Below are 17,549 nucleotides of genomic sequence, written 5' to 3' on the forward strand. Positions count from 1 at the left end.
ACATGTAGGAGGCTTTTCTATAACTCTTAATATGCATGCACTTTAATAGATAAATAAGTTAAAAAATCGCATATGCTTCCGCTTTTTGCCGGAAATTTGTATGACGTTTGTGGCACATATGCATGATTTAAGTGAGATGATTGGTGGTAGAGAATAACAAAGAGATCTCACTCTAATTTTGGTCTACATGAAGAGTTTATTGGGTACCATATTTTGGGTACCTTTTTTTCAAATCCGTGAGCGCAAGACCTCCTAACGGCGACTGTCTTTAATTTTAGACAGAGTTTATTCTTCCTATGGTCTGTTGATTCTGAAAATATTGCTTTTCATGTTGTTATAAGTACCCCCAAAAACGTCTTCGGGAGAATGGCTAAACGTGTTCATTCAAACTTGAACACCTTTGGCAGTTTTAAGGCACAATTAATTTAAATATGTATGCAAAGAACTTTTTACAAATTACATATATTGTCTCTCTCGGGGCAATATGTAATTTGTAAAAGGTTCTTTTTGCTTATAAAAAACTCCCGATAAAATGAAATATGCCAGTATTTCTAAGTGGCTGATTAAACCCATTTTCTGCATATAACCGAAAAGTTCTATCAGTCACATGAGTACCCTTCCCCCCCAGGGAGGGGGCAAAGTACAAAATATTAATTTTGCTCGTTTAATACACATTTGATAATTTTAATCACTTGCATATGATGACATTAGATCTACATTCTAGTCACATATACAAAGCTAGACTTGCTGGATAATTACCAAGAGCGCAATTTAACCGACACCAGTTGTCCATGGATGGTCGCGGGTTGTTAGGTAAGGCATGGCAATTCTTTCCTGCTGGGTTAGTAGGGCGTGGTGGCCGAGGTCGCATTGTGGAGGGTGGTCCTCTGGTAGGTTTTGGGCGCTGGGCTGGCCTGGGGTTTCGGGTAGGTTGGGGTTTTCCCCCATGAGGGAGGATAGCAATATCAGCACAATTTACAAAGGATTCTGGTTTGTCGTTTACCTTTAGAGAAAAAATGAGATTAGTTTGATGGATGTAGATATCATCCAGTCATCATTTAAGTGGTTAAAAGCTCTCGTGTCAGTAGCAAGCGCATGCGCAATGGAATATGTTCAAACGCAAGCCAAAAGCGCAGTGATTACATACCCAATTATTACCAGTGCTCCACCACCACTGCATCACGCAGTGATCACATGTCACTCCCTTGGGCAGCTGCAGGGTGATAGTGTAGACCCCGTTTCCTCGGGGCAATTTCCACTCTGCGTTTCCATCGGGCATTCTCAGCAAGATCTTGTTTAACTCGTTTTGCGTGATGGGTTGTTGTGTCAATGGGGCAAGACGAAACGTGAAAATAACCCAAATGATTTGTCGTGATTCTTATTTTAACCTCAATTTTTTGACCTTCCTGGTAGCTTCTCACAATCGGCGCATTTTTTGCGAACTCCCAGGGATAATGGAACTTGGGGTTAGCGATCCCATATTCGTCCCCACAAACGCCACATTTGCCCTTGTGTTTCCTCCATTGTACGTTTCTACCACCGCAGCTCAGTTGGTTGTCAGTGTATTCTTTTGGACCTCCGTAACCTTTGCGCCAACGACTCGCGCGATTCATTGTCTATCATCATGTCATGGCTACGAACTGACGCGGGAAAAACCGCTGCGAATATTGCTATGATGATGACAGATAAATACATTGTCGTTCCTAGAAAGATCGGAAATTTCAATTATACATATACATAAAATAATAGTAATAAATGGTCATCACTTTTGACCATCATTTGATTTGGATAAAGCGAAGTGTTCTAGAACTAGTTGATCAACTATAGCTACCCAAACGTGGGGTTTAAGGTGTAAAAACAGATAATTAGTACTCTTATTAGTACAAAAGTCCGTACACACGGGAATATGTTTAGAATCTATGATAGTAATATAATGCAATAATTATTATGAAAAGGATTATTATAAGGCAGCAATGATTAACTTAGACATGATCTTTTTGACATTCATATTAGGATAAATAAAAATATTCTACCGTGCCACCAATTTCAATAATTTTCTTACCTGATTTGATCCTTCCACGCTGTTGTGATAGTAAAGTGAGCACCGAAGCTATACTCCCAATATAAAGACTTCTTGCTTGTCTTATAAAACGTAAAATGACTGAATGAAGTTTTCCAACAGCATATATCTCGTCAGATTATGACATTTGAACCGCTGAATACACGATATCTAGCTGTAATTTAACAGCTACACAGCAAAAATTGTCATTCTTGATTTAAGAAAAAAAATGCTTGCTTTGAGCAAAATTTTTCGAAGTCTATTCATTTCTTTCGTCTCCTTACTGCCTCTGGGCGAAAATCGGATGTAGGACTATTTGATGCGGTATCGGATGTAGGACTATTTGATTTTCAGCACCTGGTGTGTTGGAACATCGTATAGGACACGTCTAGCGGGCATTTTGCAGCGCAAAGTATACAATTTTTTTGCCCATACGATATATATTTTTTGTAATGTGACGCTAGTCGATTTCTTTTCGTGCCCGGTATGACGTCAGAACCCTAATTATAGTTCTTTTCTACCGGCCAACTATTAAAAGAACCTATATTTTGGCATGCTTGATCCAAAATATCCTTAGAAGGATTTAACCGACCGGGGAATGATACATATCATTCGAATCGCCTGATACGAATTTTTGGTGAAAAATGGTAACAATGTGATATGCACTTTCATGTGATATATTTTCTAATATCTGCTGACGAACAAAGCCTTTTAGATATCAATGACGACAGGCAACTAGATCCCCGATTCTCAGGATTTTAGCTGTGAATCAAGCCTCAATGCAGGAGCCGTTAACATAATTTGTAGCACTATAATTTAGCTAGAATTTCTAAGCTCTCCTATAGAGAGAACCGTATAACGACAAACTTGTACATGTAAATAGGTTACCCTCTTGTACGATCCTACGGTATGAAATTATATATTAATAATAACGATAACATCAAAATAGCGCATTTGGGTGCCTCAAAGGAATGTATGCTTGCTGGCATGACATTTGTATATATCTTCCCATTACAATATTACTTGCGAGCTGTTGCGATTAGTGAGAGAATAAAACACCATTTTCTGTGTATAAGGTGTTGAAAATCTTGAACCAATATACTAAAAGTGCACATATTTCCCCACATAATTTTGTTTCATCTACAACACAATGAAAGTGCATGCATTATTGAAAATGCTAAGTATTACTAAGAATCACAATTATTCTTGCATCTTCCAAGTACAGCGACGTCGTAATTGTGACTAGAAAGGGTATCAGGCACGGATTTGTTCAAAGTTTTTCGCCTCATTTTATCCCTTAAAGGTAAGACAACTTTCTTTATTCCTTTGCTGATTCTGGTAAATGCGTAAAAAGCGGTTTTAAGCCGCAACAATTCCAAACAAGAAACTGCAATATGTCAGCAAGGGTTGTAGATGTAGAGCAGTTAGTTTCACGCTGGATTTTCTAACATACGACAAGATGCTAAAAGTCCTTAGTCCTGTTAAATATAAAGACTAATTCCTTCGCTATGGCTGCATGCGTTGATTCAAACGGTACCGGATTCGTATTATTAACAAGTGTTTACTAATTTGGTTGATTTAGTAGCTATATACTTACTCATGTCTCGGTCTTTAAAAATCTCCACTGCCTTTTTTAACTTCAAAATTTGACCTGTTCCGCGGTCGTAATCCGGTATACCGAGTGAACGGCTCCTGTATTACATAAATTAAGTTAAGATTCAAATTAACAGTGATATACTTTTAGACTATTAGATTGTATACATGCAACAATATGCAAAATGGACGTTACATTTGCACCAATAGTTGTGAATTATATTGTCAACGGTTGTTTACCACGCAAAGGCTAAAGCCTGAACGCTTATAATTATATTAGACCCTATAGTATGGCTTAGAAACTTTGATAGAATTTCGGGTCTTAAAACAGGTAATATGGGCCATTTCATTGAAATCGTAGCGACTTCATACTATGATTTGGTCGTTCTGCATGATAACTCTTTAAGGATGCATGTAAATTGTTGGGTGGTGAGTGAATTTGAACTTTGCTGCATTGGTGATTAAGAGTGCACAATTTCAAAATCTTTGCGCGGAAATAAATATTTTTTCGAGAGCTTTTCACGAAATGCAGTATACCATTGCGAAGAACTACTATATAGGCATATATGTATCTTACATATATCATTATTACATGTTACTTAGGCTCTGTCTACACAATTTCAGAAGAAATTAAATCCAAATTCATCCAGTCAATCTATATATTTGTTACAAAATGTAGTATACCTTGTTGTGGTAAAAATGTGCGGAAATAGTTACATATATTATAGGTCAAATTTCACAACTGCATTCGACCACATATCGTCAAATATCTTTTGGTGAAATATCCGTACAATTGGCGATCGAATCAAAATCAGATCCTCGTAGCGATAGTTTAGACCTTCATGGGAGCTGGGGTAATTTGAAACCTTTTTAGGTCGGGATATATTAAAGCTACAATCTCGCCAAGTTAATATAAATTATATATAATTATGTATACATTGCAAAGTTCAAAATTTCCAAATGAAAATTACAATTGTTTATATATTGATTCATCATCATCCTAAGCTCGATCCGGAGAGAATATATCTTTTTTGTCGCTTAAAAATCACATGAAGGAGATAATAAGAGCATTCAAGACAATTGAACCTAAACTATAACAACACGATCGCGTGAGTAGATTTAGGCCAATGATGCACGAGGATTGTATATTAATATATTATACATATATTACTTGCAATGCAAAGTTATCGAGGAATTTTTTGCAATTTTTTCAATATTATAATAAAATGTATTGCAAAACAATAAAACTTTTGATATATTCAACATTCGCAACCATGGTATAGGCACTTTAAGACTATTTAGAAAAATTCCAACAAAAGTCTTGTGAAGTTTTAGCCACACAAAAAAAATAGCTACTAGATAATTTAAAAAGTTTTTTTTAAAAATTCGCGATTGGTTCGCGTTCTCGTATATAGCACCTGCAAATTACGATATTTTGGTTTATCTCGTCTAACCGAGGAATTAATAAAGCATTCTACTTTTATAGAGTAGCGACTTCTTAGTGATTCACATAACCCCTGAATGGAAAAAGCATTATCCGAAGGTGGAAAGGTTCTACGAGCAGGTGTAACACTCTTTGGCGGGATATTTTCGATCGGTGTTTCCACTGACAATGTGGAAGTAGCTAAAACACTAGGGCAAGGACTGGGAATAGGACTGGGAATAGGAGTAGGTCTGGGAGCTGTGTATGTTGGTTATAATTCATTAAAACCAATAATCGAGGGTGCAGTTAAGAAAGGTGTTGGTGGCGAACGCGATGATCAGGACGTTCGTGACATTCGACCAGGAAGTTTGCATTTTGAGTTACATTGTTTCACTGACAAAAGGTTTCTGGAAGTCTTGGCTGATTACGAATCAGGAAGGATGAAGGAACGTTTGCAGGAAGAACTTTCGCTGGTTGGAATCAAAGTGGAAGGACTGAAAGTGAAGATTGAAAACATGGAGGAGGTGAATGAGACAAGGGACGCCATAAAAAAGAGGTATATAATCGACCAAAAGGCGAGTTGAGTAATTTTGCCGGTGCGAGTTAGAAAGTAAGATTGCGTGCAACATGCCAGTCGCGGGGTAAGCAGACCAATCATGCACCTCATTCGTTAGTCTCATTTCGTGTCCCGCTTCAACGAGCCAACTTGTCAAAAAGTGATTACAGTTGTGGGCAATTTCTGTCTCGTCTAAGCAAGTTGACTCGGAAAGCTAGAACCGAGACAACTCGCTCGCTTCCCAAGTAATCCAAATATTTATAATCATTTGGGTTAAACATTTAAGAAGCGGGTCACTCAGCAAAGCGGTCCAACTCGTTTAGCTGAGTCAACTCAAATGTTTAGATACACCCGGTATAAATAACTTTGAGAAAACGACCTTAATGATGTTAAGTGCTTCCGGAAGTCAAGTCCGTATTTACACAAACGGTTTGTTTACATTTTGAACATCAAACTCTTTATATCTAAAACTATTTAGGTTCGTTACGTTACGAAACATTGGAAATTTTGTTAATTTTTAAAATAAAGTGCGCTAACATGTTGTGAGCAGAACCGATGCGCAGAACGGGTTTAATTGACATCCATTTTAAATGGACAGCCTGGTTTATTATCATACTATATATTGACCCAGCAATAACGCGCTAATTTTCTTAATAGAGAATTATACTGTTCGAAGTATAGTACTACATTTTAGTCGACAGTGTAATTTTTAACTTCATCCATTCATAATATACGCAGGTCCCGGACCAAGAATATTTCTGTTAGCGACATCAAAAGTCTTCTTATTAGTGATGTGGAGAATGGTAATAAAGATGAGGAGGTAGGAAAACTTAAGGAGGTTAAATTTTGCGATTGTTTTTTTAAAACTGATGAGTCTGTTAGAGGAATCTTTTGTAGCTTTGGTCCTAAGGTATTAACTCCATCTAGGAATTTAAAGAGAAAATTCGTATGACACACTAAAACAAAAACGAAGCTAGCTAGTGAACTTAATTGGAGGGAGGAGAAATTTTTACATCTTACTGTTGAAATAGGCGTAAAAACAATTCCTATCCAAACAAATAAATGAGGCACAAGACGAATTTATGAATATTTCCCCCCCCCCAAAAAAAAATATACACAAAGGGCAATTACTTTCTTAGGCTAAATTACAAACAGAAATGGTTAAACGTGATTCACAACTCGCATCTAAACAAAAAGCCCTTGAAATTAGTCTAAAGCAATACGGAGAAGATCATCCCGACACAGCTAACAGTTATCACAACATTGGATACGCACAAAATGAGATGAAAGATTTCAAGTCAGCATTAGTTTCACATCAAAAAGCTCTTCACATCAGATTGAAACTATATGGAGAAGATCATCCCAACACAGCTAACAGTTACAACAACATTGGATACGCACAAAATGAGATGAAAGATTTCAAGTCAGCATTAGTTTCACATCAAAAAGCTCTTCACATCAGATTGAAACTATATGGAGAAGATCATCCCGACACAGGTAACAGTTACAGCAACATTGGATACGCACAAAATGGGATGAAAGATTTCAAGTCAGCATTAGTTTCACATCAAAAAGCTCTTCACATCAGATTAAAATTAAATGAAGAAGATCATCCCGACACAGCTAACAGTTACGGCAACATTGGATACGCACAAAATGGGATGAAAGATTTCAAGTCAGGATTAGTTTCGTATCAAAAAGCTCTTCACATCAGATTTAAACTGTATGGAGATGATCATCCCGACACAGCTAACTGTTACCACAGCATTGGATACGCACAAAATGAGATGAAGGATTTCAAGTCAGCATTAGTTTCACATCAAAAAGCTCTTCACATCAGATTGAAACTATATGGAGAAGATCATCCCGACACAGCTAACAGTTACAGCAACATTGGATACGCACAAAATGGAATGAAAGATTTCAAGTCAGCATTAGTTTCACATCAAAAGGCTCTTCACATCAGATTGAAACTATATGGAGAAGATCATCCCGACACAGCCAACAGTTACAGCAACATTGGATACGCACAAAATGAGATGAAAGATTTCAAGTCAGGATTAGTTTCGTATCAAAACGCTCTTCACATCAGATTGAAACTATATGGAGAAGATCATCCCGACACAGCTATCGGTTACAACAACATTGGATACATACAACATAAGATAAAATATTTCAAGTCAGCATTAGTTTCATATCAAAAAGCTTTCGAAATCAGTTTAAAACTATTTGGAGAAGATCATCCCAACACAGCAAGTAGTTACTCCAACATCGGCTTTGCACATTATGGGATGAAAAATTACAAGTCAGCGTTAGAATCGAAACAAAAAGCTCTCGAAGTCAGATTGAAAATATATGGAGAAGATCATCCCGACACCGTAGAGACTTATCGTGACATTGGTGTCACAAAACGTTCAATGAGGAACCTCCACGCAGCACTTGACCTGCATCAATATGTCGTGCAAGCACAACTGAAACTGCATGGTGAATACCACGACGATACTGCTTTTAGTTATGGCAGCCTGGGAATCACACAACGCGAGATGAAAGATTACAAGTCTGCTTTAGAATCGCATGAACATGCTCTAAGAATCAGTTTGAATTTGCATGGAGAAAATCATCCTGACACTGCCGGTATTTACGGCAACATTGGGGCCACACAATGTGAAATGGGAAACTACAAATCTGCATTAGAGTCGCACAACAAATCACTTCAAATTAGATTGAAATTGTTTGGAGAACATCATCCCGACACAGCTGATAGTTATACCCAAATTGGGATCGCACAACAGGAAATGCAGGATTACAATTCAGCATTAGAGTCCAAACAAAAAGCTCTACAAATCCTAGTAAAACTCTTCGGAGAAGATCATCCTGAGATGGCTGAATATTCTCTCGATATTTCTCGGGTAAAAGGTCTTTTGAATAATAAGGCGAACCCTGGACAGATACAAAGGAAACCGCCAGTTTGGAGCGATTATTTGTAGAGAAGAGCATCAGAACAATTTAAAAATTTCAACTACATTTTTTGTTGGTTAGGCCATATTAGAGTGTACATTCAGAGCATATCTAATATCCAATCTAAATTCCAGTTTTTATTCGCCAATGTTAGTTTATAGGGTTGTGCATATATTAGAATTTTATGATTGTGTTTTATGTGGCAGAAATGTAATGTATGAGCGCGAATCAAGCATGGATGTCATCATAGACCAAAAGATAATGTCTTCTGGATTGTCTATGACGTCATTGTGTAAGCCCGTATTAATTAACTGTAAGTATAGAGTAATAAGCACATTAGGTAAAGTGGGAGGTAAATTACATGTGTGCAGATGACACGCACATAAAAGAGACAAGAAGAGAGATCTGTAATACGAGTAGAAGTCAGATACTTGTTAAAGATATCACTTGTTGATTTAAATAATAATATAAGTAAAGTATTGGACTGAAATATTGAATAAACAAACTAGTTTTAGCAAATATAGTGTTTAGTTGAAATACCAAGTAACTAAATTTATAACAAAAACTTTTTAGGTTCAAATACATAGGGTAGAACATATGATATTATCGCACAAAAGTAGTACTCCTTGTTTTTCGTTATTAAGAATTTTTTCCGTTAATTTTATTAAGAATACCGTTTTTTCCCTTTTAGCTAGTCTGATGATTCCAAAAACCTTTCGAATCAGATAATTCAATGTAGCGTATAGTGTAAAATAAATCAGGGTATAGGCATGCAGCTGCTGATGGGGGCTTGGAGCACAAAATATCACAACACCCAAGTTGAATACGACTATGTTAACTTCTATTTTTTATCAATTAAGATCTTCCCAAAGATAAGACGCCAGCTACGGTCATATAAATCTTAATATGCATGCACTTTAATAGATAAATAAGTTCAAAAATCGCATATGCCTCCAAATTTGCCTGAAATTTGTATCATGCTTGTAGCATATATGCAGGATTTAAGTGGGATGATTCGTGGTAGAAAATAACAAAGAGATCTCACTCTAATTTTGGTCTACATGAACAGTGATTTCACTCGTCTAGAAAGATCTAAAATCATAACCAACAAAATCTTGTTTACTTCGGCAACAAAGTAAAAAAGACTCCTTCAGTTTACCAAAATATTGGTCATTTGCGACGTTGTTTATAGTGAGTAAAATATTACAAAAAGATGAGAGTCGGGCATTTAATTTAAAGGACATCCTTGCCTCACTTGTCAAAAACGTTGCACTTCCAAATTAAATACCCTTTCCCACGATGTTGAATATGCCGCCATTTTTTCGGTACTTTTTTTTCAAAACCGTAAGCGCAAGACCTTGAAATGGCGACTGTCTTCAATTTAAGACTGAATTTATTTTTCAAATGGTCTGTTGATTCTAAAAAATATTGCTTTTTATGTTCCATAACTACCCTTAAAACATCATCGTGAGAAAAGCTAAATGTGTTCATTCAAACTTGAACACTTTTGGCAGTTGTGTGTGTTTATTAATTTAAATACTGATTCTCTCCGTAGCAACTCTCTCGAGGAAATATGTAATTTGTTGAAAGTTCTTTTCGCTGAGTGTACAAAACTGTCGATAAAATAAAATGTGCCAGTGTTTTTAAGTGGCCGATTAAACCCATTTTCGGCATATAACCGCGAAGTTCTACTAGTTGATTGTCCCAGGAGGGGGGAAGCGCAGCGGAAAAATAATTACTGAAACATAACCGCGCTTACTTGTAAAAAAATAGCGTCGCTGATCTCACACTTAGAGCTGGACAGTGCGCTATTCAACACGTGTGCTTATATTGAAACCCCAAACACGGTTACTTCCAGCAATAACCTAAGCAAGAAAGGCTTCCATTGCCTCTCAATCTATGTCAGCAAAATTCGTGTGCGCAAAGTACAAAATATTAATTTTGCTCTTTAATACACATTTAATAATTTTAATCACTGGCATCTGATGACGTTAGATCTACATTCTAGTCACATATACAAAGACTTGCTGGACAATTACCAAGAGCGCAATTTAAACGACACCAGTTGTCCATGTTTGGTCGCGGGTTGTTAGGTAAGGCATGGCAATTCTTTCCTGCTGGGTTGGTAGGGCGTGGGGGTCGAGGTCGCATTGTGGAGGGTGGTCCTCTGGTGGGTTTTGGGCGCTGGGTTGGCCTGGGGTTTCGGGTAGGTTGGGGTTTTCCCCCATGAGGGAGGATGGCAATATCAGCACAATTTACAAAGGATTCTGGTTTGTCGTTTACCTTTAGAGAAAAAATGAGATTACTTGGGATGGATTTAGATAACATCCAGTCATCATTTAAGTGGTTAAAAGCTCTCGTGTCAGTAGCATGCGCATGCGCAATGGAATATGTTCAAACGCAAGCCAAAAGCGCAGTGATTACATACCCAATTATTACCAGTGCTCCACCACCACTGCATCACGCAGTGATCACATGTCACTCCCTTGGGCAGCTGCAGGGTGATAGTGTAGACCCCGTTTCCTCGGGGCAATTTCCACTCCGCGTTTCCATCGGGCATTCTCAGCAAGATCTTGTTTAACTCGTTTTGCGTGATGGGCTGTTGTGCCAATGGGGCGAGACGAAATGTGAAATAACCCAAATGATTTGTCGTGATTCTTATTTTAACCTCAATCTTTTGACCTTCCTGGTAGCTTCTCACAATCGGCGCATTTTTTGCGAACTCCCCGGGATAATGGAACTTGGGGTTAGCGATCCCATATTCGTCCCCACAAACGCCACATTTGCCCTTGTGTTTCCCCCATTGTACGTTTCTACCACCGCAGCTCAGTTGGTTGTCAGTGTATTCTTTTGGACCTCCGTAACCTTTGCGCCAACGACTCGCGCGATTCACTGGGTCCATCATCATACCATGGCCACGAACCGACGCGGGAAACACCGCTGCAAATATTGCTATGATGATGACAGATAAATACATTGTCGTTCCTAGAAAGATCGGAAATTTCAATACATGATTCCAGCTATTTTATACATAAACATAAATCTTAATCAAGGCAAAAGGAATAAAACCCAATACCACAGTTATCTTGCATGGGTGAAACTGCGAAGATTATAGTTACAAAATAATGGAATATAATATAAAATAATAGTAATAAACGGTCATGACTTTTGACCATCATTTGATTTAGATAAAGCGAAGTGTTCTAGAACTATTTCATCAACTATAGCTACCCAAACGTGGCGTTTAAGGTGTAAAAACAGGTGATTAATATTATGGCAAATGATTATACAAAAGTCCGTTTAATAAAGCTGAAATTCTATCATTTCTGTAAAAATTTCAGTACACACGTACGTTAATATGCTTAGACTTTATGATAGTATACTATTATATTATAATATAATGCAATTATAACAAGAATTATTATAAAGCAACAATGATTAACTTCTTCTTACATGATCTGAATTTCTGCATGCAAAACAATTTTTGACAATCGTATTATGATAAATTCTTCTACCTATCACCAATTTCCATAATTTTCTTACCTGATTTGATCCTTCCACGCTGTTGTGATAGCAAAGTGAGCACCTAAGATATACTCCCAATATAAAGACTTCTTGCTTGTCTTATAAAACGTAAAATGACTGAATGAAGTTTTCCAACAGTATATATTTCGTCAGATTATGTCCACACATCTGAACTGCTGAATACACGCGATGTCCAGCTGTAATTTAATAGCTTGCCGTTTTTGTTAAGACAGCGAGCAGGCGAAATACTTGTATTTGAAACGAATCATGAATAATTGTGCAGGCTAAGCAATCACACAGGGACAAATTTGAACAGTGTTTGAGAGAGTTTCAAATAGTTCAAATTCATTTCCCTCCTTGCATGGGAACCAATGATGATTAAAAGAAACAAAACAAATTCCCAAAAAAGACATCCTTCCGAATATCAATTCAAGATAGACGAAAGTGTAAATGAGCAAGCAATAGTGGGTTGTTATTTTGTATTTACTCGTTGTCTAGTTACTAAAATGCATATTAAGAGCATCATACGTCATGCATGCATGCGCTATCAAACCCTTGCATTATTCGATAAATCTGATCTTGTGAAAAACGAAAGATAATGTACCGTTCCTGTTTGCGCATGTGTGGAATTGATAATTGCCTACGAGACCTCGCGATGCGAGTGCATGTGTTTAACTGTGTATAAACTGTACAGCAATGGAGACAAAAGATGACTTAACAAAACACTTCTCTTCATTCGGACAACAATTTTATGTAGCTACCATGTAGGATAAAGCCCGTTTATATAAGTAATTGCCATTGCCACCGGAACAGGTCAAATTTTGTACGCGTGTAGGCATTGAAGATTTTGTTTCAGAAAGGATAACGAAGATGTGGTGGCGAGAAAATCCAGTGTTATGTGTTAACGTCGTCAAAATTTATATATACAAGTATCACAGTTATATAATCGGTTAAATTAAGGCCAAAAAATAAAATCTCATTTCTATTGTTTTAAATAAAGTAGTACTGATCTAACTCCATCGTGCTCTTCCAACTTATTTATGCTTCGGCTTTTTTTACGGCTTTTTTGAAATCTATGCAGCTATAGTTCAACGTGCGAGTAAAACCGATTTTACTCGTATAGCAAAGTTTTATACAACAAAATTAATATAATTTACTCATTGTTCAGATTCTTTACGTACAAACAAAGAAGGATCGGTAATCTAACATGATAATTTTATTGCTATACCACAATGGTAAAATGTGACGTCGTTACAATTTGACAAGCATTTGACAAGCGACGTCACATCTAATTTGGCACAAAACCTTTCTTTGAATGCACGCATATTGAAATTCGGGGAAAAGGAGGGGCGTACGAAAAACTCAACTGTTTGATCTCTAACTTGTAGAAACGGGCAACTAACCCCTGCTATTAGTCCAACCAAGAGAGAGTCCAATCACGCATTCTCTTGTTGGAAAGAAAAGAAACATTGCAACGCATATTTACATTAAAGGAGATTTGTATTTTTTCAAGGTGGGAAGCGTTGATATACTGACATGATGTACTCGCAATATCAGTTTGAACATTGAGCAAATGTCATAACGTTTTCCACGTCTTCAACCAGTCCTATGTAAATGCCATTAGTTTAGAGTAATTAGTTTTTTTTTATGCATTCGTTGGGGATATCAGCCTCAATGTATGTAAAATCTATAAGAATTTCTTTGAGCTATATATATACCAAAACATGGGAGGCAACAATGGACGAGAAACGATTCAATTCCTATAGTTATCATGTAGTTAAAATTCATGGTTACAATTTCAAAACCAGTTTATTACTCCGGCGTCAGCGACGGAGTTGAAAATTCGCCTAGGTTTTATTTTGATTTTGCTTGTTTTTTTATTATTTTTCGTTCGTCGTACGTGTGTTTTGGTGCGAAATATACTAGTATTTGAAAAGTGTATGTGACCGTATTTATCTACGTCACAGTTTTTTCTCCCAAGAGTTGTGGTGCACAGCTCGAAAACTTTGACTAAATTTTCGATGCGCGATTTGATTTCGCTCGCATTATACGGCAATTCCTCCAAGAGGAACAAATAAACCATTCTTTTGATGCTGTTCGCTTAGGTATAGATTTAATTGGGGTAATTGCGGCACGCCGCGGCGTTAACGCCAGAACAGGCGTCTTAATTCATTATTTAAAAAAGATCTCCCGTTTAGGCTCCCGTGAACCTAAATTCCTTTTTGAACGTCAATATATAAGTTCGAGTGAAGGAGATAATATAATTTTTGCTATTTCATTATACATTTACTAATGATTTTTTTCAACATTATTCACATTTATTAATGTTTGAGCTACACCTAGTCACATATGCAAAGGCTTGCCGGGCAGTAACCACGGGCACAATTTAACCGACACCAGTTGTCCATGGCAGGTCGGGGATCGTTGGGTAAAGCATGGCAATTCTTTCCTGCAGGTCTGGTAGGTCTGGTAGGCCGTGTAGGCCGAGGTCGCATCGTGGGACGCGGTCTTCTGGTGGGCTTTGGGGGGCGAGTTGGCCTGGGTTTTGCGGTGGGTCGTGGTTTTCCCCCACGAGGAAGGATCGCAATATCAGCACAATTCACAAAGGATTCTGGTTTGTCATTTACCTGTGCAGTAAGTAGGAATGAAATAAACGTTTATTTAAATGCATTGAGCAGCGCGTCTCATATCTGAAAACGGCCGGAATTTTTTTACTTTTTCCTATATAGCCAATTATACCACTTTCCGCCGAAGTCACGTCGAATAATTTTGAAGGCTGATAATTCTGCTGACCTTATAACAATGAAAGCAGTATTCTCTCATAAATAAAAAATGTTGCATATATGGCAGTAAAAATATTGCATATCTTCATCAAATGCCCAAAAGATAAAATACAATTGAATTGCAGATCGTGGCGAAATGCATTGCTGAAAATGCACGAGGTGTACTTTCATCCACAAAATAATTTTTTCAGATGCATCGTTGTCATTTGTGTGTTCCTTTAACTGACAGCTAGTATAATTTTGGGCCCAAATTGTCGCCCTCACGTGTCATATCTACAACACCTGAGAAATCATTGACAAATTTGTTTCTTATTTTACTCAGGTTTAACGGCGAAGTGATTACATACCCAATTATTGGCAGTGCTCCACCACCACTGCATCACGCAGTGTTCACATGTCAATCCCCTGGGCAGCTGCAGGGTGATAGTGTAGACCCCGCTTCCAGGAGGCAATTTCCACTCCGACTTTCCATCAGGCATTCTCAGCAAGATCTTGTTCAAATCGCTTTGCGTGATCGGCTGTTGTGTCATTGGGGCGACGCGAAACTTGAAGGAACCCAAATGATTTGCGGTGATTTTGATTTTAACCTGAATTTGTTGACCTTCCTGGTAGCTTCTCACAATCGGCGCATTTTTTGCAAATGGACCAGGATATTGAAACTTGGGGTTCGCGATCCCATATTCGTCGCCACAAATACCACACTTACCCTTGTGTTTCCCCCATTGTACGTTTCTACCACCGCACCACAGTTCGTTGTCGGTGTATTCTCTTGGACCTCCGTAACCTTTGCGCCAACGACTCGCACGATTTACCGGGTCCATCATCATGCCATGACCACGAATTGAAGCGGGGAAAACCGCTAAGAATATAGCTGTAACGATGACGGGCGAAAACATTCTCTCCCCTAGAAAAATCAAATCTGTCTCATTTAATAGTTGCATAAAAGTACTTTGATCAAACATGTTTGAAGAAAAATCAAAGGCAGAACAAAAAAATTGACAATCACATTCCGGTGATATGTCTCTATTCTACAAATATTTATACCTTTTTCTACAAAAAAATTAATAGAGTTCTATACAATTCAGTTAAATGTTTTCTTACCTAATTTAATGTTTAGTCCTTCTGCTTGGAGGTTGTGATGAAGAATTTAGCAGTGCTCAATATAATCGTTTTTTATATAGCCCCTCTGCATTAATTGTCTTGCTCAATAATGAAGACGTGTAAAATTAGCAAAGTTTGCCAACAAGCTATATTGCGTCAGCTTGGGTACACAACATCTGAACTACTGAGTACACGATGTGTTGTTGTATTGTACCAGCTTGCCGCTTCTCTTAAAACAAAGGGCATTTGAGACACTTTACAAAAGCTGCAAGTGCTCCAGAGTTAAAATTACACATTTGCGAGTCATGAATGAAAATTGAGCGGTTCATATAATTTGTGCAAGAGGCACAAAAATAAAATAAGGATTGAGGGAATTAAATGTAAATCCAATTGTATGCTAATGAAATTATTTATTGTTCTATAATAAAGTCGTATTAATAACGCTATCCTTCGGTCATTCAATAATTTTCACTATAAGTAAAGACCAATTAATTTAATTTAACATTATAATAGATTTTTATGTCTCAGTGATAATGAGAATATAAAGGTGATGTACCGATATAGTTTGCGCATGCGCAATGTTTACGCATTGGGAGGCTTCGCCCCCTGTGAAAGACAACGAAACGCGTATGTGTTTAATGAACTGTGCAAACTAAACGATAAGAAAAAAGGCCGTCGCAAAAGATTGTTTCAAAAGGAAAATTGGAAAACTGCAGCAATTGCAAATTGCTGAATCTCGAGATTCAAAAGTCATTCTCATTCCAAATCTTTAACACCAGTGTTACATCTTTACTCACGTTTCTACAACACTCGAAGTTCAGTTATACAGCTAGCTCAATAGAGAAACGATTTTAATCAAAGAGCAGTTTGTCACAAAAGATTCGATTGTTCACCTGAACAATTACAGAATTACTGGAGCAAACATTTGAAACAATAATTCTACATGTCATTTGAACTGACCAACCTTACATAAATTGTTTAATTATCCCAGGAGGAAACAAGGTAATTTAAAAGAATACATATGAATTATATACCCTGTTTAACGTTTTTGATTCCTTGTATATTAGCCTGTCGTCGCAATGCTAATCTTAATGATTGATAAATGATGATAAATGAGGGAAATAAATGACAAACATGTGAAATTGTAATAGTATGCCCCTCAAAACCTAGCCGAACCAAAGGGTATGTATTGCGTGCTTTGAAATGGCGAGCGATAGGGGCACATTAATATCTCGCAGAGGGCGCCATCAATGTTCCTTTACGATTTTTCCGCTAAACGCAATCATACGATCACTTAAAATCGAACATGTGAAACATAGCAAGTGCGCCAGCCTGACCTAGGACCAACCGTTCAGACTATTTCTTAATGTTCAAGGCCTTTTGACGTTAATTTCTTGTTAAAATACAAGGAATATGGCACTACAAGGAACATGGCACTTTTTAGAGAATAATGGACCCAGAGCGGACAAGCGACACGAACAGACAAACACAAAAACAGACGAACCACTGAGACGGACATCTCCGTCCCAGTCTCCCCGGTAGTTGCGCGGT

General features: G+C 37.5%; 2 protein-coding genes across 2 annotated transcripts; both read right to left on the reverse strand.

Annotated features, from left to right (window-relative positions):
• Window positions 1-10,530: 10,530 nt before the first annotated feature.
• LOC114532958 lies at window positions 10,531-12,164 on the reverse strand. The gene is made up of 3 exons (XM_028554546.1): window positions 12,133-12,164; window positions 11,018-11,574; window positions 10,531-10,872 (listed from the first exon to the last, which is right to left on the reverse strand). The coding sequence occupies exons 2-3, from the start codon at window positions 11,564-11,566 to the stop codon at window positions 10,594-10,596; spliced, it is 828 nt and encodes a 275-aa protein (XP_028410347.1). The 5' UTR covers window positions 11,567-11,574; window positions 12,133-12,164; the 3' UTR covers window positions 10,531-10,593.
• Window positions 12,165-14,355: 2,191 nt separating this feature from the next.
• LOC114532917 lies at window positions 14,356-15,793 on the reverse strand. Its single transcript, XM_028554503.1, has 2 exons — window positions 15,245-15,793; window positions 14,356-14,741 (listed from the first exon to the last, which is right to left on the reverse strand). Exons 1-2 carry the CDS (start codon window positions 15,791-15,793, stop codon window positions 14,454-14,456), a joined length of 837 nt encoding a protein of 278 aa, XP_028410304.1. The 3' UTR covers window positions 14,356-14,453.
• Between the last annotated feature and the right edge of the window lie 1,756 nt (window positions 15,794-17,549).

This window comes from Dendronephthya gigantea, unplaced genomic scaffold, assembly GCF_004324835.1.
Source record: "Dendronephthya gigantea isolate DGI-Jeju-01 unplaced genomic scaffold, DenGig_1.0 000082F, whole genome shotgun sequence".
Taxonomy (NCBI): Eukaryota; Metazoa; Cnidaria; class Anthozoa; order Malacalcyonacea; family Nephtheidae; genus Dendronephthya; species Dendronephthya gigantea.

Excerpts from the sequence above, each read along its gene's own strand:
- LOC114532958 (XM_028554546.1), bottom strand. The coding sequence starts at position 11,566 with ATGTATTTATCTGTCATCATCATAGCAATATTTGCAGCGGTGTTTCCC. Across the intron at positions 10,873-11,017 it reads GGAGCACTGGTAATAATTGG|GTAAACGACAAACCAGAATC; the intron begins GTATGTAATCAC and ends TTTTCTCTAAAG.
- LOC114532917 (XM_028554503.1), bottom strand. The coding sequence starts at position 15,793 with ATGTTTTCGCCCGTCATCGTTACAGCTATATTCTTAGCGGTTTTCCCC. Across the intron at positions 14,742-15,244 it reads GGAGCACTGCCAATAATTGG|GTAAATGACAAACCAGAATC; the intron begins GTATGTAATCAC and ends CTTACTGCACAG.